This window comes from Necator americanus, chromosome I (assembly GCF_031761385.1).
Source record: "Necator americanus strain Aroian chromosome I, whole genome shotgun sequence".
Taxonomy (NCBI): domain Eukaryota; kingdom Metazoa; phylum Nematoda; class Chromadorea; order Rhabditida; family Ancylostomatidae; genus Necator; species Necator americanus.
The window spans coordinates 33,405,620-33,428,498 of record NC_087371.1 but is presented as its reverse complement, the minus strand read 5'-3'; the positions used below and the strand labels follow the sequence as shown (position 1 = coordinate 33,428,498).

Sequence of the window (22,879 nt, the reverse complement as noted above, 5' to 3'; positions counted from 1 at the left end):
ACAGCGCGCCCGCGCTGCTTTGCACTCTGCGGCAGCTTTTGATTTATTCCGTGAGTGACTATTCTGTGATTGCAGATCTGGTCGATTTTTCAAAACATCGTTGTAGCGAAGCAAATTTTTGGTCCTTGCGGGTCGATAGATTGGTACCAGACTTTTCTTTTGCGGTAATAAAATGTTGATCTATTACATTGTTTGACCGCGTAAGGTTACTGCATAGGCTGGACTCTCTGACAGAATTTGCGTGAAGGAGACAGTTTTTGGTGAAATACGGCGATGGCGTGTGTGTAGTGGATTAAATATGAGATCAGATAAGATCAAGATATCGTTGTAAAGAACAATGAAAAATACCAAGACGGTGTGGTTGACGTTGATACTGAAAAAATACAACAAATACGACATAGAAATTATTTATTGATCCGCATTAGTATATTATTCTTTACACGCTTGAGCAAGAAAACTGTATCGTTCTAAACTTTCGCCTAAACCATCATCAATCCTGCATAAACCATTGACTCCAACAGACAATCGTTTTTACCCCGAACCATGCGGAAATAGCCTGAAAGCAGTCACGAAATAAATCTAGTGATTGGGTGCGTTAATTTTTGCTTGCAGAAATTTAATTTACCGTTCTCTCCCCAGTCAGTATTCCAGGAGTTAGCAATTAGCCAGTAGTTTGTGCCGTTCTCCACACCCCATCCTATAATCTTTATAGAGTGACCTCCAACAAAGTCCCCCTCCGTATGCTGCAATGGCATAAAGTTCATGAAAATTTCCCTTATGAAAAAAGAAGGAATTTTAACCACTCAAAACAGAACCACAGTCTGCCGTGAGCAATCTTGAATGAAAAGATATGGCAGCTAATCAATAATAGGCAGATCGATCCTTACAACCAATCCTACTCATTCAGGCTGTACGATTTATATAAATACCGTTTGATTTAGCTTTTTTTCGAGCTATAAAATTATTTTTTCCTCTAGAAGGATGTCTGCACTAGTACAACGAGAGAATGCCTGCACAATAAACAATTAATGGCATCACCCCACGGAGTCATGTATGGTATCGATTTCCGATGGCTAAAGACTATACGGGGTCGTAGATTGTAGAAACAGGTGAGATAATGCTCATTTCTTCCTAATTTCCGTAGAAAACGGCCCGAAAGACGAGGAGTGTAAACAAGGGTGGTGCGCTCCAGTAGAACTCGTCGTAGAAAACAACTCCTCGGAACGCTTGAAGTTCTATTGGAGCGCGCCACCCTTGCACGCGCGCCGCATCTTCCGGGCCGTTTCTTATGGCAATTACGAAGAAATGAGCGTTGTCCCACCTGCTCCTGCAATCTATGACCTCCTGTAGTCTTTAGCCCTCGGAAATCCATACCACCACAGATTTGTGGGGTGATGCCTTTAATATAATACATATTAGTAATAATAATTAATAATATAACATATATTTGACAACAATCAATAATTTCGAAATCTGACTAGCTTATGGTCCACAGGAGCTTTCTGTAATTTTTATTCTGGCTCACTCTTTTTTGTTGAGTTCTAAACTATTAGATTGATGTTCACTCATTAGCCCGCACAGTCTCGCTTTCTTTCCGTCGTCAGCATCCTTTTTTGTCCGTACACTCTCTCGTCAAACGTGCGCTGACAAGCAGAAAGCCCCGCATCTAACAATGAATTTTCCTTGCCTCATATATTCCATTTTTGTAGTACTGGAAATCCTCAAAAACAAAGTAACTGGCTTGAACTGGTCCGAATTTCATAATCTCCCTTCGAATGGATTTTTCATCACTTGGAACGTCATATACGGAGAGTCCTGGAAATAAAAATGACTTACAATTAATATCGATTGTAAAACAAAAATTTCGATCGTGAATCGAAACCAGCGCGGTGGTGCATCCTAAGCGGTCTGATCAATGCCGGACACTTTATCCTTTATCTTTTATCTTTTATCGATCGTAAAACACATGATCTACTGCAGGGCTAGAATTCGCCAATGAAGAGTGAAAGAGTAATGCAATTGTAGCACGGATACATTGAGAATTGAGCTCGGTCCTGCCTTTCTCCTACTACTCTGCGCTACACCTATCAATCAGATCGTTCAAAAAAGTCCACCACCTTGGACACAAAATAACATTTTTGATAATCTCCCTCGAAAAACGTTCTCAGACCTTATTACCCGTCCCAAACCTCCTGTTTTCCATCTTAAGCATATCCCATTCAGGAAGGTTCAAAATGTGCGGAGGTCGTGATTAAAACTTAGATCTAAAATTAAGCTGATCTGAAAAAAACGTAGTGGATAACATAGATATCATAGAGCAATGTAGATGCAGAAGAAAAATGATAGAAATATGACTGTGATGAAAGCATGAACATATCAATAATTCATATTACACCATAATCTTGAAACTTTCGTACGCTATAGTCATAGCTTGTGGCTAAGTAATTTTTACTTCATTTTCACACTATCATCCTAAACGGTTCCTTCTATCGTCAGTATATCTATCCTTCTATCGTTTTATATTTGAGTTCAGCTAAGAAAATAAAAGCAAGTTGTTCTAGAGGATTTGTTAGTGCTGCTTCTTATAAGTGTAAACATTAAGAAAATTTATGTATGATTTTAAGGATTTTCTTAGCTTTTCTTCAAAATTGTCTCATGCTAATGAAGCAGGCTTTTTCAGACAATTCTAGAACAAAATTTTTATAGAAAACTCGACAAATCGACTGTTCTCGAATTTGGTTGTTTTTCAGCATTAATTTCTTTTTTCCTACCTCAAAATTTTTAGAAAAATACAGATATAGAATGGTTCAAGATCACCTCTTCGTCACTCTAAACAGCTCTTCCGCAGTTTCTTACCGTATGTCCTTCGAGATTATGATAGATACGAAGTGAAATTTGTACTCATATTATTTTATGTAAAGAAAGCATAAACTTTACTTTACAACAAGAAAGCTTTACCATAGTACTTATCCTTCTTGAAAGGAACAGGGTATCCGCGTTGACAGCTCTTCTCGCATTTTGGTGTTTGCCAAATATGTTCAGGACAGTCGCCATAATACGTTTGATTCTCATGGTAATCACATGGATGGAAAGTGTAAGGTTTGCAAACACCCTGAAAATTAATGGTTTAATAATAAACGCCAACCTATCATTAACTAACAATAATCCGTATCTTGGTAGCAGTTCCGTGGTACCGTAAATGTATAAGAATAAATAAATGAAACATTGGTCATCGGTCTAGGCTTATCGATTCAGTACCACTGGAAAGAAGAGAAAAAAGAAACTCATTTTCATCGAGTCGGAACATTGAAAAAGAAAAGTTTTCCCAATATTTTTATTATAAATTTCTATGTTTCAAAATGGTGAAAGGCTTCAGTGGGCCGGAGGCGGGGAAACAGCAGTGGAAGGGTGTTCCGCTCGGCTTCACAGTCGATGGTTCGAAACCGTCCCAGATAACCAAGACTTTCACACCGCCGGGCTCATTAAATTGGTACAGATCCTGACTAGAAGAAGAAGGACTTCCACTTCATTCACTTATTACATCTTTCACGCTTGCAACTCATTGTACAGACCAGACAAGCGATTCCGAATCGAGGTCGAATGCATTGGCGCATCCTAAGCGGACAACCAACGCTACATTTTATCCTTCTTTCTAACGTCTTCCGAGTGAGGATTCCACACACGTTCGATGCTATTTTTCATGGGAAAAAGAAATTGTAAAATTCTTTTCAAAAGGTCGGCGGCTTTCAATAAACAACTTTTGAGGTCATTGCACATAAAATACTAAAAGTCACTGCACTTCCACGAGACGCTTTTTGCCTAGTCGAATAACATTTGAATGTTTATTCGAACATTAAAAAAGAAGTGGAGAATTTAGAAGCAACTGTACTTCACTAATTTGAGAATTATGAAAAATTCGTGAAATCGAATATTCGCAAGACTTGGACATTGTGAGGAAATCGAAGACTCGAATAGTCGAATTCACTAGTGATCTCTGACGACTGGTAAAACGGGGCGAAATTCTGCAGACCTGCTCCTCTTTCAAGGAGGAGTCAAAGCGATGCACCAACAGGGTGGTTGATATACTACAAAGACATGACGCGTTAGATTTCGATTTGCTCTCCCCTTTAGAGAGTGTTTGGGGTATAGGAGAATTCTAGAATGCACGTTTTCACACACTATACATCTTAACCCTACTCCTTCCGACTGACTTTGAATTTCCCTGAAGTAGCGAAGTCAGGGACATCACCTCCTCTATCATTCATTCTTAAAAAAAAAGACGAAAAATTATTTTCTAATTGGAAGTGGCGTCACAATTATGTTTAAATCACCAACAGGAAGATTCAGTATGGAATAAAATTTTTGAAAGAAGATATCTATGATAGAAATAGGCTTATAAGAATGAAAGCAAATCGCACTCCTCAACCTTTCAAAAAAAAAAGTGTGCGGTGCGCTCTCCTGGAGAAGAGCAGGAGAAGGATTTGATGAGGAAATTTGATACTTGCTGCCTATTGATTTTGAAAAAATAAGAAGCGAATCACTTAGGCCAATTTGTTTTTCAATATTAATTTTGGAGAATTCACCACCACGTGGTGTTTTTCTTACCTTCTGTCTATATCGTCCTCCAGTGCAGATCCCGTTGATGATTACATATCTCCACGCTTCAAGCGGAAAGCCTCCTTCACAACTGGAAAAATTCAAAACGGCACTTCTCGTTAGATTGAACAAGAATAAAGATATGTCGTAGATTTTCTCAAAACTAAATCCTAACTAAATTGAGCAGACTATATGGAAAGGGTCTGTAAAATCAAATATGTGGAATTTCTACTTATATTCTTCTTTCCAACATTGCTCAAATTCTCCCTAATTAGCGTAACGCTTTTTTTAAAAGCAGCACCATAAAAACAACATTTTCTGAGATCTTCGTTAGTTCTTTATTTTAGGTTTAACTAGTATAAGAAAACTAAAAAAGTATAAAATAAGGAGAAAGATGCACGTAAAGTATCAAAAGGGTAAGCTGTGGTGTCATAATGCTTTTAAACGCAAACACCAGGTTAATTTGTCGTATGACCTCAATCAAATTAAGCTAGGATTAGGAATTAAGTAGGATTTTTAGGTAAGATCAGTTCATGCTCGCCTTCTACATCTCTTATCTTGTTCAAATCCTTAGTAATCCTCATGGATTCCTGGTTGCTCTCTTTGAAAATTATTTATTTGCCTCCAATGATGGGCTTATGCCCATAAAATTAGGTTTTGTACGGGTCTAGATATTTAGTATCTTCTTTACCGTCTTAGTACTAGTTTCACAGTTGAAGTAAAAATTGGGATTGGGGAAAGAGACGAAGGAGGACCCAAAAGATTATTGATATCGATAGAAATCAGCAAAACAGCAAAACATAAAACAAGAAGAGTAATTTAAAAAAAAAATCAAAATCTCACCCCGTCCCACACGATGTACAACACGAAAGAAGATCTGTATCGGAAAGATGACGCTGGAAATATAGAATGAAGAATTTCATTTTTAAATGTTCACAAACGATCCAACCTACACATATTCACCTTTACTCTGCCTTTTGATTGTATACACAATCGATCGCTCATTGTTTCTGCGGCTGAGACTGCCCAACATGAACCTGAAGACCGAGATTCTTGTTTATAGTGCAGTTAACAAATAAAAATAACCATAAACTGGTATAAAATTTGGCATATATAAAGAAGAACCAAAGACATACCTCTACCTTACGTAAACCCTTGAATATCTCTTTTTTCCCTTCAACGGTAAACGGAACATTGCAGCTTTGATGAGAATGTCTTGTTTATCTGCTGATGGGGCTTGCTGTTAGGATCCTCACGTTGAATGATTGTTTATTGTTCGAACACAGAGCGAAATCATGGATAGTAGGTAAGTATAGCATCGTAGCACATTCACTGATAATGAAACAACAGCAACTTTGCAATGGCGCGAAAATCATTGATCCTCAGATCATGAAATTCTCCAGAGGATAACAAAGATTTATTTTGGTGCGTATATTTATTCACATTGGTACGGTTTGCTACAGAATTGTGCTCTCATGTTTTTCGACGTATAGTTGGATTCGCTACGACTAGTTACTGAAGCTGATCCTTATGAGAAATCAAGGATCGTTCAGAACACGTATGGTCTTCAAGATCAAAATCGACGTTGTTGGGACGATTAAAGTGAAGATAGCTGTTTTTGGTTGGCAATAGATTTTTCGAATCCTTCACTGCACTGACTTGACTTTGTCGATCAGTCTTAGCTATTTGAAACATTACAATATAAAGTTAAATGAGCATTGTAGTATTTTTTTCAAAAGAGATAATTAATAATATCTTAGGACAAAAAGTGTAGCTGGGTTCTCTCCTCCAATACTTTATTATATGCAGTATATACGCGCCATGGATCACAATATACATGCGTTTAGATATTCCGGTTAAAGTCAGCATATCACGATTTTGACGTGGTGCGGGAACCACAGGGAAGGGGCGGAGTACGTTGCGGAGCCTAGCGTAATTCCATTCCTCTTTCCCTAATCGTTATAAACAATGACATGGGAACAGCTTCAGTTCCAATGAGTTATGTTAAAACACACCTCCTCCTTCTTATTTCCCTTACCGTCTTTCACGCCCCTTCCTTTTTTCAGGACAATCAAGGAAAGATAAGCGTGACCTCGCTGAGCTCCGAGCTCTACGCTCGAATCTGTACCACCTGAGCTCCATGCTTTCTCTGTGAGTTCCGCATTTCCTCAAAATCGTGATAGGTTACCTTTAACGGTGTAGATAAGTATACGAGTATATCAGTGTTCTGAAGTGAATGACCAGTTTCACATGTATTCATTGTTCAAATAAAACGGATATGTAGACGGGTGACTAGTACACAATCTCTCTGACAGAGCGGAGTTATTTTTAAGCTTTAGACCGACGAGTCCCACATGGGACTTCCTCGATAGAGTGGGCCAGAAAGACTCTTCAAGAGAAGTAGTAGCTCTGGAATTGAACCGGCACTACCCTCTAGCAGAACTATAGTAAGGCCAAAAAAAAACCCTAAACCCTGATATAGTTGCGTTGTCGGCTGCGATCGTAACTGCGCAGTGGAGCCAGGTCTGGGTGAAACCGTTGCTATCTCCACTTGCTACGGCAGAGGAGAGTACTACGGGTACCATCTCGATCCCAATCGCTGAATTCAGCGGTTCCAGCGCAGTCAACGACTACGTCAAACGTCGGACCGTTTTGACGCGACTCCAATTATGCCGTTCGCCGTTGTATGAGTACTGATCGATCTCACAGTAAAAAGGAAAATCCCACGTCCTCAGACTTCCAGAGCTTCGGAATATTAACGATAATTATCAAAGTAAATCAAGCATAACTTTACTTCAGGACTTGTGTAACCTTCGTTTTGGTTTTTTTTTTCGTATAGCTGACAAATAAAAGCTTTGTTGAGTAAAAGTAGAATTAACAGAAGTCGTACCACAATTTGACTGATCTCGGATGTATCCAATAGTAAAGCATTCAGGCCATTTTTGTCTTGCATCAAACCTAAATCAATAGTTTAGCCGCATTTCCACTAGGTTTTGAAAATCTCGAAACATCAACTTCGAATTGAGTTTTAGACTAATTTTTTTTTTGTGCTAGCATTATGTTCCTCGAACATAACGCTACACATGCATACGTGCAATTGGATAATTCGGGAGATTAATTTTAAATGAATATAGATTGATATAGCTTATATATTATAAATGTAGATAAGCATATATATTTAGTAATTTGACGGAAATGGAAATGCAGTTACTAAATCTCAAGTCACTGACAAACAAATCGTGTTTGTGGTAGAAATTGCTATTAAAAAACATGTGGACAGCAGTGCAGTGTGCATCATTGAGTAATTCCAAGGACTTTCACAGTGGAGACAAAGGGTTTTCCGCGCATCGTTGCGCTGTACTTTCGAGTAATCTTCTTCACAAATTTTGCTGTCAAGAATTATTGAAGTATTGAATTATTACTTGTCGGTAGTCCAACTTAGCCACAGCCAAGATTGTCAACAAACTTTATTACGGCCAACGTTTCGGCGTCGTCGCCTTCGTCAGAGCCTGGAAAGTCAGATCATTTGTGATATACCCTCTCCGATGCCTCATCCAGAACAAGTCATCATCCCCTAAGATGCTACATCCAAAATCGAAACCAAAAGAGTCCAAAACGTTATGGTTACCCAGGTAGCCGTATTGCCGTGATATTAGCGGAAATCCGCGTGATAAAATCACCCCGCTAACCCGCTAATACTAATTAGGATGCGACTCGTATATGACTCCGCAGATCAAAACCAGCGAAAGTCTTGATACAGAGCCAGCTCGTTGGTCACGGCAATGTATTCTTCCTTTCTATTCATTTTTGGACTTTTAGCGTTTATCCAAAACGCCTTCAAAACTCTGCGAGCTACAATTTCGGGTTCGTACGATAGGTTCGTGGCAGCTATGCAGAAAGGAGCATTATTGAATTATTATTAGTATCATTAATATCATAACTATTATTGTTACTATTATTGTTACTGATATTCTTATTCTTATTATTCTTCTTCTTCTTATTATTATTATTATTATTATTATTATTATTATTATTATTATTATTGTGAAAAGTAAAATGCATAATACAAAGAAATGACACCACACTGCTTCAGGAATGCCAGTTGTTGACCTCGCATTATTGAAAGAAAACAATGATGTATATTGAGAAAAAAAGGAAATCCCTTGAATTGGATTGAATTAACTATCCGAGGCTCGTACAGCCTGTTCTTAGTGAACAAATTTTTGTGCTGCAATGGCATTTTATCACGAATACATCGTTTCGGGAATTTGAGTACATTTCGAAAAAACTGAACCTTCATGCTCACAACAACTCACATGCTAAAAAAAAATAACAAAGTTGTACAAAAAAATTGTACAGAAAATTACCTATCCGGAGGTTCTTCATCGAGTTCGATGTTTGTTCTGCTTTCATCGAGTTCGGCGCCTACTCCACTTCTCTTGTCGGCAGGCACCAAGTATTTCGGATCCATCAAGTACTTCATACGTTCTTTTGTTTTTGGGTTGTCTTCTACCTGAGTTTTGAAAAAAAAAATTTCCTGCATGAGCTGTTGCTTCAAACGATGTTTGTCCCAAAAAAGGGGTTTGGGTTTGAGAGAGGTAATTTTGAGTCTCACCCACCTGGAACATTGTTTGATGCTTCTTTAGATATTCGAAGAGGGCTGAACCTCTGAGCTTTCCAGCCTTTTCTAAAAAAAATATAATTAGATAATGATGTTGTACATTAAGTCACTGTTTCTAGTTAAGCACTACGAGGGAGAGAGAGTGAGTTAAGTTGAGAGAATCTGCCAAAGATACTCAGACGTGTTTCCGGTGTCAGAACAGGAGCTTTGGTTCTCTGCATATATAGTAAGGTCAAAACTACACGAAGCATGGTGCGCTTGCGTAATCCGCTGCGCTCGAAGCGGCGCGCCTTACGAAACTGCAGTTTCGGTAGCGGTTGGAGTCGAGGTGATACCATTGCAAACCAGTTCTGATCCTACGATACTATTGTGTTGTTTCCTCGCTTAAATGTTTGTAGTTGCGCGTTGTTTTCTTACACGGTAAGGTGTAAACTACTACACGAACAGTCGAAACAGTCTGAATGTGTTGTGTCGGCGGTTGTAACGGCGTTTGCTGGTTCGGTGGCAGCGTTTGCTTGTTCGGTTTGGTCGAGGAGACTAATCGGTAGGCAGTGATGACCACAAGCTATTCAGTGCCTTTTTTCCCTTTTTACAATCGTTTTGTAACATTTTTTCGCATTATTACTGTTGTGCAGTTCTAGGATAACGCTTTCTTGTAGGCTTTATTGTTTGTTTGCTGCCTGGGATTGGGCCTTTTTCTTTTTAGTACAGTCGTGCATGATCAGTGTTACCTTGTAATTGCAATTGTAACACAATCCTTATGGATTTGCAATGACATAAGAAAAAAAAGGCACAAACATTTGAGATAAGCACATTTAGTGATGGTGTGTGATTGTTATCAATACAGGTTATTGATGTGATTATTGTAAATCATGTGGCCGGGTTCTATATATTGCTGGAGCTGTATAAGGATGTCGTTGTAGAATGTAAATCAGTTAATCAACTGTCTTCCATCACCACTCCACATCGTGGATAGAACAACTATCCCCAAGACACAACAACTAGCGATCAGGAGAGCGGACGATACTTAGAGCCGACGATCATGGAGACACATCGTAACGAAAAAGAAGAACAAGAAGAGCTGCTGCCAACTTTTACTAGATTTTACTTCACTAGATCCCTGCGCCCACCTCGGCCGTGTCCAATTTGTCAACAGTCAAACCTTAGAACACTGCCTAGAAAACAGCCATGCTTTTTTACCAGATCTGGATTTAAAAGGCTGCATCAAGACCGTTCTTTCAAGGCACTCATCATCGCATGCCTGGTACAAGTGCACCATCGACCGCTCAGTAAATGTCCAGAAGTATTTGGAATCCGTATTTACATCTATCACCCTCATCCCCAGTTAGATACCAGTCCCGACATCGCTATTTTCTTTCGTTTAACCTGGATGCAGCTCGGAGGCCTATTAGCTGCACCTGCAGAAGATCTCCGAGGCTTCAGAGGAGTAGTGGACCTCTAGTGTCTGTCTACGGAAGCTTTCAAGCCAACTTCGTTATCACTGACAATCGAAGGGAGACTCGTAAACGGGCAGTCTAGTATCTCTCCGACGATCACGACCTTCCCGATATCACATGCTTCGAATAAATGCTGGATTTTAGGTAGGGTTAAGGAACAGGATGTGGGACAATTTTTTAGCTCAAAAAGTGTTACGAGCGGATCTACTCATTAGTAATTGATGAGCACTCAGTTCTGTTATTTATGGGTGGATTCCTGACGGAAATCCACAATACTTCAGATGCCTTCTTGGCAGATATTTTTTGTGTAATTCTTTATAATACCGAACTCTATTTCAAAACTCATTTCCATGATGCTTCCCTTTCTTGTGGCGTCCTAATGGTGTCATCGTGCTCCACAATTACACAAATCGTCACCCCCAATCTCTAACTACAAATGAAACAGCGAGGACTCCACGAGAAATAAGAATTCCCTTGTTCATCCCTTTCTTCTCTGACTCCTTAACTGCTGCTATAAATCGGGTTTTTTTGCGAGCACAGTTGCAAGATGATGTTGTATTAGCGGACATCCCGAACAACAGCATCAAGCGACACTTGCACTTGACTTGACTTGCAATAGACTCTGCGATAGGCAATTTGGTGTGAGTTTTGCGTTGTTTGTCCATTCGGTAAAGCTGGAGTATGTACGAATATCGGAGTAATCTATTGGATAGGATCCCTGACATGCAACGCCAATTATATGGGAGAAACTGGAAGGATGCTGAGGCTGGGAATCAAAGAGCATTTCTGTGGTGAAAGGGGTGGAAACAAGATGAAACCAATAGAGCGGCACAAAAATGAGAAACATTATGGAAATGTGTTTGAAATAAAGTGTACGATATTAGGTCACGATAAAGAAGTATCCGCCAAAAGGGCCTTTAAAGTATTCCGAATATTCATCAGGAATCCATCCATGAATAACACAAATGAGTCCTTATCAATTACGACAGACTTTTTGCTCTCCGTAACACTTTGTGGACTATGAGATTGTCCCATATGCATCTCCTTAAAACTATCGAAACACCAGTACATAAAGATACTACATAATGCATAGATCCAATTCGCCTTAGATGACAGCCAGTAAGAACACGCTGGTACGCCAGTCACGCTAGTCGGTGAGACTGGTCAGTTTGTTTTTCTTTTGGGTGTACTTCGAACAACATCGAGACTTGGCAAGGAGGGAGGAGAAGTTTGATGAAATATGCATAGCCTCAAAGACCTCGAACCGCTCCCAGATTTTGATGGGGACGAAGTTAGGCCAATAATAACGTTCCAGCAAAACCTCGTTGACATAACAAGAACACATAAATTCTTGTTATTCATTTCCAAATTCCTGATGAGGTCTCAAGAAGAGAGGACTTGGAGACTCCTGTACTTTGATTCTATATTAGCACTATGTTTGTTCGCTTGCTAATTTAAAAAGCTGTTTTTCCTTTATAAAATGAGACTACCATCGCAGAAATCCTCGCTGTGTAGCGTTTGTGACTTTTGGTAAACTTAATCTTGTTATCATTTCAAATAACACCAAAGAATTTGGAAATGGAAAGAGTACAAAACTATTCCGACCTGAAATTCTTTCGGCATTTTTTTTAGCAGTCTTAGCATCGGTTCAGGGAGTTTTTTTTTTTCAGACATCGGCCTCTACAATAGGAAATTGCTTTCGTGCAATTGATAACGATTCACCAAAATTAGTTGTTTCTTAATGCAAAGACTCCAAAAACTGACATATTTTGGTCAAAAAAGGAAGAGAAAAAAGAAAAGTTTAAGCTCTTCAGTTCTTCTTAAGTAAAATTTAAAGTTGTAAGGTTTGCTTCCTCAAACATCTCGTAGTATCAACCAAGTAATTGTCAATGATTTGCAGCTGATGTTTGTGATCTCCCCTGTGGTGAAAAATTTCGCGTTTTCTTTGCCTCTGAAGAGGCTCAGAAAAGTAATCACCCACCATGTGCTTGAACAAGTACATTGTCTGTGAACCAGTGGAGATGTGATTACAAGACTTCATGGAAATCACAGAAGAATCGAGAGCAGAAATTTTGTAGATGATGTCTCTTATGTAGAAAATTTTGAGTCATTCAATGTAGGCAAGTAGCATTTCCCCACAAATAGTTCCTGTTCCTAGATTTTCCTTCGCTTTAGAAATACAAGCCGTCGTTGTGGAATACTGGATGTAATGTTGTACTTAACATACTTCAACAACGAAACGTAGCTCCAGCACAAGCACTGCGTGATACATTTCTCATGGACAATTTTAATTTTATCCTTTTGAAACGAAAAAAAGAGAAAGAAACTTACGTGGACCCACAGACTTCTGTTCTTTAGCTGCTGCTGTTAAGACAAGTAATGAAAAAATTATCAGCGTCATGAACACTAGAATTTGATATCTTTTCTTTATTCAGAAGACGTAACTGAAAAGCACATTAGTAAACAAGCTGGGAAAATGCCATCCCAAAATCATGCTATCAGACACTGCATGAGTTGAGCTTCTTGAAATACAATACAACTTTCTAGCCTATGCTTACTTTGAATAACAGAATGTTGGATATTCTTAAGCAGGAAAAATCTGCACAGTCCTGTTTATGGACAAATGGAAGAACGATAAATGGCGTTTTTGAAATTCTCATCACTTATATTCAGGGAGAGGGAGATAATAGTATTGTGATAAACAAATCAGTTGACATACGTCACTCCACACAAGACGGCTATTGATGACTGTCACAACTTGGTGAATAGAAAAAAGTCATAAAGGATAATGAAGGGGACAACAAGTTCTAAACTTCAAGGTACTTATCATTAGTTTCCTCTATTTGACGCTCAATTTTTCAATTAGAGGGTGGATGGGATCAGGCAAACAGGCCATATAGTTAGATAGTTTAGAAAATGAGAAAAAAATGTGTTCATTGATTTTGAAGAAGCAGCTGCACTCAGTTTGTAACGTCATTTCAGTCAACTTTCATCATGCCAGCATAGACCATCTCCTCCAAACTGCAATTGTTGATGCCCCGAATCATACGGAAGTAACCTGAAGAACGACCAATAATTTGGGGATAGGGAGCGAGAACAGAAGAATTGGTGGCCTTCATCCGTTAGCTACTCCATATGAGTTTTTATGGGAAAATAATGATTGAATGTTTCAGCAAAGAAAAGAAGAACTGACCTTGCGCTGCCCAGTTGACGTTCCACGAATTAGCATTGAGCCAGTACTTCACTCCTTTATCCTCTCCCCATCCAATGATTTTCACTGCGTGTCCACCAGTTCCACTTCCGGCTTTTTGCTTAGATATTTCAAGAAAATAAACATATACTAGCCTATACGAAGACGAGACTACCGTACAGCCGCTCTTTTCCAAGTATAGCTTTTCGTAACTTCCTATTGAGATTTCTCTCTTTTACAGCTGAACAGCAACTAATTTTTCAAGTTAGAATCGTTCAGTGATTTTATACCTGATCTTCATTGGACTATTTGAAGTGCTTTTCATGAAAAAAATTGACGACGATGAAGATCTCACAACATAAATTCCACCATCATAAAGTTTGAAGTCTTCGTATGTGAAATATGCTGCTTGCACAGGCCCATTCTTCATTATTTCCCTTCGAATAGCCTTTTCATCGTTCGGAAGCACATATGCCGAGATGGCTGAAACAATGTGCGAGTAAAGTCCTGGATGTGGACTGCTCCTACCACATTTCCCTTACAACTGTCGTATTATATTAGACTGATAAGAAAGTCTTGTCAGTATTGCGATTATGTTTGAATTTTTTTGAACGGCATACAGTAGAAATTAATCAACCATATAATCGCCATTGTTAGTCAGGTCAGTCCTCCACCTAATGTGTAGATCAGCGATCCCCTTCTCTCATAAACGGAGAGGCTGTATGTCGAAGAAGTTGGCGATTGTCCGATCAGTGCCATTGAACGTGGTTTTATTATCTAGATAATCGACATCCAATGTCTTATTTTGCTTTTATTCGTTGTGTTTTTGTTCTTCTGAAAAGCTGGGCGAATGACTGGTTCAAATAATAGCGCACACAAAAACCAATCGAAGAGTTTGAAATCTAGTTATGGACCAAAGTTTGAAAGAATTCCTACGTTCATCTGGCTGAAAGGAGAAGCTGAAGCAATTTGAGAAATACGTCTGCTCTCACTTGTTATCAACGTTTCATCAATTGACGTCTATGTTTTTTTGAAAACCAACGATAGCATTCGCCATCGTTAGTAGATCTGCAGTCAATCAGCCGAGGTCACAAATTTCAGGAAAATTTTTTCGATAGAAAAGTTGGTCTTTATGGTAAACAGATAAGGAAAATATTTTTTCCTTTGAGATGATTAGTTTGATCTGAAGAGAAAGGAAGAGAAAGCAGTTATTACGCCTACCTACAAACGTAGAAAATTGAAATTTGCGTTTAAAAAAAAAACAGTTATTGCCTACACTACTATCGTCGGCAGTAAGTATACAGTATTGTGGAAATGACCGAAGACACTAAGTTAATCAAATGTAAGAGATCACCAGCTGCATAAGTAGGCAAAGTCCTCATTCATTATAGGAATTTTTCTTTCCAAGATAAAAAAAAAAAACTATCTTGAAGATTATTGCTCTGCAATTACATTCTTCTCTGTAGTTATTATATTCTTTTCGAACGGAGTAATCAGCGGGGTAACACATAGTTAAGTGTGTGACCTGTGCTATTTGCTGGGCTTACATTCATTGATGATAATAACCTTCCATGGATGCTGATGGAGTTCGTGATGAAAACTTGATTAACACAATTTTTTTTTTCAATTCAACGCTATTCATTACTTCTCTTCCTCCTATCCGCTTGATATTTAAACGAATTTTCCAGAGATCGCCTTGCTGTTAGAATGCAATAAACAAGGAAACAGTGGAGAAATTCGTAAATCTGTACAGATATGCGTTTTTCGAATACTCGAAACAGGGCTCCAACTACCACTTCTACCATTGTACTCGCAAAAATAAGTTTGTGGTAAAATCACATGAAAAGATTTCATTCTTACAATGTCAAGACTGACCCCAGCTGAGAATATTAGGGGAAAATCGAAATATTTCGTAGGACGGGAACCGTTCCCTTCAGTGATGTGTTGAAAGGAACAGTTCATTTGTTAACAGACCTAGGTATCTGCGAAATTACAAAAATCACAATTGATAATGTACCGCAATGAATTTGTAATTTTAAAGGTTAAAAGATAAAGTCACTAGCATATCACTTCACTCGGGATGCGCCAACACGTTTTTACTGCAATACCTAATCGTTGGAATTTTGGAACGCGTTTTAGTCTATACAATGATTTGCAGGGGGCAGCCGATAATCACGTCAGTGCTTTTATCCTCCAGACAGGTCTGGTGCCAATTTGTCGACCACACTAGGGCGGTTTTGAACCATCGTCCGTGTAGTCACAACGGACCTCTAACCGACTGCACCACGTCCGCCTCGTAATTTGTAATTTCAACTGCAAAAAACAGACAATTCTTTTGAGCTTCAAAATTAAAAGACAAGAACATCCCACAAAAAACGGTTTTCTTGCAGGTGCAGATTTTATAAAAACAATTTTTGAGCTGCAATTCTAACTAGGACGCATATTTAGGATGCTGAATGAAGCCCAGTCTCAAGAGCAAGCTGAATTCCGTCAGGGTTTCGGCTACTTTGACCACATCCAGACCGTGTTGAGGATCATAGAGATTTGCCATAAATGCCGCCTGCCCTTTTTTCTAACCTTCGTCGACCGTGAGAAAGCCTTCAACAGCATAGAAACGAATGCAGTACTGTCAGCGCTGATCGATCAAGGTGTGGACGCGTCGTATATGAGGACATCAGCCAATTGCTATGATCAATGCACCACCACGACACAACTTTTCTACCGCCCCCTCACCATATCCATTGGAAAGGGGGTGCGATACTATAACTATATACTACAAAGGCGATACTATATCGTCGAAGATGTTCACGACTGTACTGCAATGGATAACGAAATCACTTTTGTGGGAAGAAAGGACATACGTGTTGATGGAAGATTCCTTTCCAACCTTCGTTTTGCTGACGACATCGCTCTCGTTTCGAGCAGTACCAATGAAGCAGATACGATGGTCAAGGAACTGGACGAAGCAGGAAAGAGAATAGGACTGCGAATAAACAGAAAGGAAACAGAGACCATGAAGAACGCCTATTGCGGCGATGAAGGAATACAACTTGAAGGCTCCCAAATCGTGGAAACTTTGTCGTACGTATATCTCGGACGTTCCATGAATATGGAAAACAAGCTGAAGGAAGAACCGAATAGAATGACGAGAGCAGCGTGGGCAGCATTCGCACGCATGGGGAAGCCAGGGACCAACTGACGGACCAAGATCTCCGTGCCCATCTGCCTGACTCGACAGTTCTTCTAGCACCGTTCTACGTAGCGGAGACACCGCTACTACGTCCAGAAAACTATTCAATACCCACAGAGCCCTTGAGAGATGTCTTCTGAGGTTTGGCCGGTGCATACAAGATCTACATATCCGTGCTTCGCAGCTCCGACTTAAGATCAATATCCCGTCTTCGCGACCCAGAGGATGAGACAGGGTGATGTGTTCGCTACACGGATGGACTAACTGAGAGCTCAACTGGATACGTCTCAAGGATCCTTGTCAAGTTCGCTCACGAAACTTGAGAACATTTTCGATGACAATGGCGAGGGAGAGAAACGAGTGGAAGATGCTGCGACCCACACCTTCAGTGAAGACGGGCCATCTAAGTATCTAAGTAAGTAAGTTTCATAAAATCTGCAAGAAACTTCTTCGGTGCTGCCCTCATCTCTTGACTTTCAGTTCAACAAGAATTTCTGTTTTTTCCAGCTAAAATTATAACTTTGATGTCTTATGTTGTTCTTTGTGATTTTCGGAACTTCGTTGACGGTTAACGAGTGAGGAATGCCTTCCGCCAACACATCACGGTTCAGCATAGTTGTCTCTGTTTGGATATTCTTCTCGACTCTCAGTTTTTCAATTTCGTGAGGTAGGAATGGAACGATAGTCGGATAGCATAGCAGATGCCAATTGATTTATTGATTTTAAATGATCGATTGCTCTCAATGTGTTCGTTTTTTGAACGTCGTTTTTCAGTCCACTTTCATCATGCCCGCATAGATCATCTCCTCCAAACTGCAGTTGTTGGTGCCTCGAATCATACGGAAGTAACCTGAGAAGCAAACAATAACTTAGAGATTAAGAGTGCAAAAATAGAAAATAAAAAAAAACGGTAGTCCTCACTGGCTAGTTACTGCAAATGGTTTTAACAGATGAATCATGATCCAGTGTTTCAGCAGAAAAAAAACTGACCTTCTTCTCCCCACAGGACGTTCCACGAATTAGCTATGAGCCAGTACTTTACTCCTTTCTCCTCTCCCCATCCAATGATTTTCACTGCGTGTCCACCAGTTCTTTTTCCGGCTTTTTGCTTAAATATTTCGAGAAAGTAAACATATGCTAGCTTATACGAAGATGAGACTACCGTACAGCCGCTCTTTTCCAAAATTAGCTTTTCGCAGCTTCCTATTCTCTCTTTTACAGCTAAACAACAACAAATTTTTCAGGTTATAATCGTTCAGTGATTTTATACCTGGTCATCATTGTACTATTTGAACTACTTTTCATGAAAAAAAATTGACGACGATGAAGATCTCACAACATAAATTCCACCATCATAAAGTTTGAAGTCTTCGTATGTGAAATATGCTGCTTGCACAGGCCCATTCTTCATTATTTCCCTTCGAATAACCTTTTCATCGTTCGGAAGCACATATGCCGAGATGGCTGAAACAATGTGCGAGTAAAGTCCTGGATGTGGACTGCTCCTACCACATTTCCCTTACAACTGTCGTATTATATTAGACTGATAAGAAAGTCTTGTCAGTATTGCGATTATGTTTGAATTTTTTTGAACGGCATACAGTAGAAATTAATCAACCATATAATCGCCATTGTTAGTCAGGTCAGTTCTCCACCTAATGTGTAGATCAGCGATCCCCTTCTCTCATAAACGGAGAGGCTGTATGTCGAAGAAGTTGGCGATTGTCCGATCAGAGCCATTGAACGTGGTGAAAGTTTTCACAACCAGAAAAACCTAAGAGGGCGAAATAAGTGGTAATCAGAAGGGGTATGTCAGAATAGAGGAATAGAGTACGTAAATGACAGCGGTGACCGTGGCTCCTTGCAAGAGCAACTCGTAGTACAGCACTTCCCTTTAACCTGCGGACGCTCGGTGGGTACCTCACTTTTATCCCTTGTGATCAGGCCTTCCAGAAACTTCCTTCGATGCAGGTAGAGAAGGAGACAAACACAGATGGATACTCGGATGTATCGAGGTAAAGGTAAGAGGTATTCACCGAATAAACACGTTTTAATAACCGCTTTTAGTGTCTGAAGGCGCCGATGTTTGTTAATTGACTTCACCCAGATCTCTTTCCTGCTGCGGTCGTCTCCACTGATGTGGGCCGTTTATTGAAGATTATAAGTCGAAGCTGCTTTTGTGAAATTGACATCGTTCTCAGGGCTGAGGAAGTACCTGCCTAAATATACGTCTAGCAGAGAAACTTGTGTTGTTGATGTTGAGAATGTTCTATCGCAATCATCGCATGAAACATCTTAGGTATCGATGAAGAACCAAAACATCTGGACTCTTCAAAAAAAAACCTTTCGAAAATATTATTATCAGCCTAATATTTTGTATTTTATTTTCATAATAAGTCTAAGCTTACCGTAATATTTGTCCTTCTCATAAGGCGTCACATATCCGCGTCTACAAAACTTATCACATTTTGGTGTTTCCCAGGTCTTTCTTGGGCAATCGCCGTAATATGTCTGACCAGGTTTGAACCCACATGGATGGAAAGAGTATGGCTTACAAACACCCTTAATGCATAAGACGTAGAATGCAATAGTCACTCTCTAAAAGTATAAGAAAGTAACATTTGATTTCCGCCACGTTCTCTGATCTACTCGCTGAACTCGGTGACCTCCAAACAACATTTCACACAAAGCAACCTGCGTTGAAATGGCCTATACCCCTTGTTTTTTTTGCGACATTTCCTCTATCCGATTCAGCATGTTCTGGTCGAAAATCAACTATTTAGAGCATTTGATCCTCATAAGACAATAGAATAGTGAACAAAAAAATGTTCAGAACCATCACCTTCTGTCTATATCTCCCTCCAGTGCAAACTCCTTTCTCCATAACGTAACGCCACGCTTGAAGAGGGTAACCTCCTTCACACCTAAGAATTGACAGCAAACATAACCCAATTTATTTTCCACGAACTAAACACACCACGTACTCGAGCAGTTCTTAAGAAAAGGAGATTTTTCAAGTCTTTTTAGTCATTAATAAAGTTTTTAGTCATTAATCATTGTCTCATCTTACCCAGATCCACACTGGAATCCGCAGCACGCGAGAATATCTGTGTCGGAAAGCTCTAGCTAAAATATACTTAATTTAAGGATTTCTCAATAATTCCTGAGAAAAAGAATGCAACATGGAATAACCTTTATTCTGCCACCAGACTGTATACATAGACGATCACTCATTACTTCGGCGGCTGAAACAGCCCAGCAGGAACCTAAATGGGACTACTTTCGAATGTACATGGCCCAAAGTTTTGCGAAATAATAAGAATACCGCAAAATGACTGGTCCCGGATGGTGCCAATTGATACGCAATCTGGCCATTTGTCTCTTGCGTCAAATCTGAATCAAAATGCTCACATAGGATGGGATGCACGTACACGGTATCTGCCGGGATTTTTATTCTGTTATCTCTGAGCACGGGCGGGTGTGGTGCAGTCGGTTAGAGGTCCGTTGTAGCCACACGGTCGAGGGTTCGAAACCGCCCTAGTGCAAACCAAGTATTTCATCCCTTCGGGGTCGATAAATTGGTACCAGACTTGTCTGAGAGGATAAAAACACTGACTTGATCATCGGCTGGCCCCCGCAAGTCATTGTATAGGCCAACACGCGTTCCAAAACCTCATCGATTACGAATTCCAGTAAAACGCGTTGGCGCATCCCAAGTGGATTGATACGCCAGTGACTTTATCCTTTATCCTTTATCTCTGAGCTTCGAACAAGCATAACCATTGCTGCTGCTCAGTGGTATGGATCAAACTCTCTGGCTCGATCGCAGGTGATTGCTCTTGTCATCCATTTTTATGTGTTCTTTTTCACATACAGCTGTCCCCAATTTGTTCTTTCTAATACGTTGTGTGAGTGTGCTGCGCTTCCTGATCCAGCACCACAATCCCAAATTTTTGTTGAGGGCTTCGAAAACATGCTAAGAAAGAGTGTTTTGATGTACGATCCGAGTTTTTATGCTCACAAAAGAAATTACCTCTCAGGTGGCTCTTCATCCAGTTCAACTTCTTTCCGGTCTTTATCACTGGGAATAGTCATAAACCTTGAATCCATTACAAACTTCATACGCAAGTCGGCTTCTGGCGATTCTTTCACCTAAAGCGCCAGGAAACTGCCCTCATTCAATAACTGGAACGTCAAAATCGCTAGAAATTAATCTGTACAAAAGTAGTTCGATATCCGTACCTTGAAAAATGTTTGGTGCTTTCTGAGATAATCAGCGAGAGCATGACCTGTCAACGTTGCCGGATCCACTGTAATCCAGTATTTCGTTTAATTCCACCTCTTCAGCATTAATGCTTGCGTCGTGTATGCATTGAGTAAAGAAGGCCGAAACACTGACCATTTTCTCCTTCATTAGCGAGAGCCACTGTGAAAGCGAATAGGGCGAGGGTTATAAGCATAGTTATTAATATCCTGCATCAACAAATTTTAAAGTAATTTAAGGATTCAAAATAGAATTAAGTAGATGGTTACTGATTCTCATTTAGCTCCAAAGATGATGAGAAGACGAATTCACATGCGCTGATGATTAGAGTGGAACTTGATTGGAGAGAATTAAAGAGGTTTCTACTCGCTTTGGCGCAACTGTGCATAATCTTAAGCATACAAGGAAGGTATTTAACGAATGCCTTTATTTCTTATCAATGTTTCATCATTTGACGTACACTTTTTTCAGACAAAAGATAACAGTCGTCACGTTTATGGATCTGCAGTATTGTTTTTAATCAGTCGGAGTCAGAAATTCCACAAATATTCCATTTATTTCAAATATGAGAAGTAAGAATAAGACAAGATATTATGTTAGAAAAATAAAAAAAGAGTTATTTTCTTTGGATGTTATCACGTTAGTTTCAATAGACGAGACTGAGGGAGTAGTGTCACGTACGTGCGAACGTAGAAAAACGAACGTCTTAGATGAAAAAACGACTGTTCCCCGTACTCTGCCGCTATTGCAAATTGTTGGAAAAGACGGAAAACAGTGCCGCTTTCGAAAGGTACGTTAGCTCAGTCTCTGACATCAGAATAGAAACCTGACATTTGCAGAGAATCCCTGGTTTCTCACATTTCCTCTCTCGGTTCGCGTCTGCATGGAATTGAGCTGAAGTAAAAACGTGAAAGTCGAGGTTCAGAATTCTGAAGTCGCCGGATGTCTCGAAAAATCTCAGAAAGAGAGTACTATAGTCACCAAAACTTCTTAATTACGCATATTTTCCAATAGAAGTGTTTTATTAATAATCTAGATAATTGACATCCAATATCTTATTTTGCTTTTATTCGTTGTGTTTTTGTTCAATGCCTTTGAAAAGCTGAGCGAATGACGGGATCAAATAAGAGCGCACACTAAAACCAAATCGAATAGTTTGAAATCTAGTTATAGACTAAAGTTTGAAAGGATTCCTACGTTCAGCTGGCTGAAAGGACAAGCTGAAGCAATTGGAGAAGTACGTCTGCTCTCACTTGTTATCAACGTTTCATCAATTGACATCTGTGTTTTTTTAAACAAAAGATAGCATTCGCCATCGTTAGTAGATCTGCAGTCAATCAGCCGAGGTCACAAATTTCAGGAAAATTTTTTCGATAGAAAAGTTGGTCTTTATGCTAAACAGATAAGGAAATTTTTTTCCCTTGAGATGATTACTTTGATCTGAGGAGAGAGAGGAAGAGAAAGCAGTTATTACGCCTACCTACAAAAGGTACAAAAATTAACTTTGCGGGTTAAAGAAAACGGTTGTTCTCTGTACTACTATCGTCGGCAGCAAGTATAC

At 39.5% G+C, this 22,879-nt stretch overlaps 3 protein-coding genes across 6 annotated transcripts; 1 reads left to right on the top strand and 2 right to left on the bottom strand.

The window, feature by feature from the left end:
* Nucleotides 1-479: 479 nt before the first annotated feature.
* Nucleotides 480-14,623, bottom strand: RB195_007658 (uncharacterized protein; the record flags this gene model as incomplete). 3 transcript variants are annotated; one of them, XM_064181406.1, is made up of 14 exons in its annotated part: nucleotides 480-556; nucleotides 626-743; nucleotides 1,688-1,815; nucleotides 2,959-3,112; nucleotides 4,606-4,687; nucleotides 5,440-5,492; nucleotides 5,560-5,633; nucleotides 7,487-7,554; nucleotides 8,964-9,109; nucleotides 9,216-9,283; nucleotides 13,006-13,080; nucleotides 13,868-13,985; nucleotides 14,220-14,347; nucleotides 14,539-14,623. In XM_064181406.1, the coding sequence occupies 14 exons, from the start codon at nucleotides 14,621-14,623 to the stop codon at nucleotides 480-482; spliced, it is 1,374 nt and encodes a 457-aa protein (XP_064038196.1). The 3 variants fall into 3 exon arrangements, with proteins under 3 accessions (XP_064038196.1, XP_013297558.2, XP_064038197.1); XM_013442104.2 differs by lacking the exons at nucleotides 13,868-13,985; nucleotides 14,220-14,347; nucleotides 14,539-14,623 and having other exon boundaries at nucleotides 13,006-13,075; XM_064181405.1 differs by lacking the exons at nucleotides 480-556; nucleotides 626-743; nucleotides 1,688-1,815; ... (6 more) ...; nucleotides 9,216-9,283; nucleotides 13,006-13,080 and adding an exon at nucleotides 13,653-13,732.
* A 1,690-nt stretch (nucleotides 14,624-16,313) lies between these two features.
* RB195_007657 (uncharacterized protein) lies at nucleotides 16,314-17,063 on the top strand (the record flags this gene model as incomplete). The annotated part of the gene is made up of 1 exon (XM_064181404.1): nucleotides 16,314-17,063. One exon carries the CDS (start codon nucleotides 16,314-16,316, stop codon nucleotides 17,061-17,063), a length of 750 nt encoding a protein of 249 aa, XP_064038195.1.
* A 761-nt stretch (nucleotides 17,064-17,824) lies between these two features.
* RB195_007656 (uncharacterized protein) lies at nucleotides 17,825-22,203 on the bottom strand (the record flags this gene model as incomplete). Of its 2 annotated transcripts, XM_064181403.1 has the most annotated exons (12): nucleotides 17,825-17,904; nucleotides 18,045-18,162; nucleotides 18,391-18,518; nucleotides 19,463-19,616; nucleotides 19,897-19,978; nucleotides 20,125-20,180; nucleotides 20,247-20,320; nucleotides 20,380-20,447; nucleotides 21,088-21,206; nucleotides 21,297-21,364; nucleotides 21,454-21,527; nucleotides 22,145-22,203. In XM_064181403.1, 12 exons carry the CDS (start codon nucleotides 22,201-22,203, stop codon nucleotides 17,825-17,827), a joined length of 1,080 nt encoding a protein of 359 aa, XP_064038194.1. The 2 variants fall into 2 exon arrangements, with proteins under 2 accessions (XP_064038194.1, XP_013297560.2); XM_013442106.2 differs by lacking the exon at nucleotides 22,145-22,203 and having other exon boundaries at nucleotides 21,454-21,514.
* Between the last annotated feature and the right edge of the window lie 676 nt (nucleotides 22,204-22,879).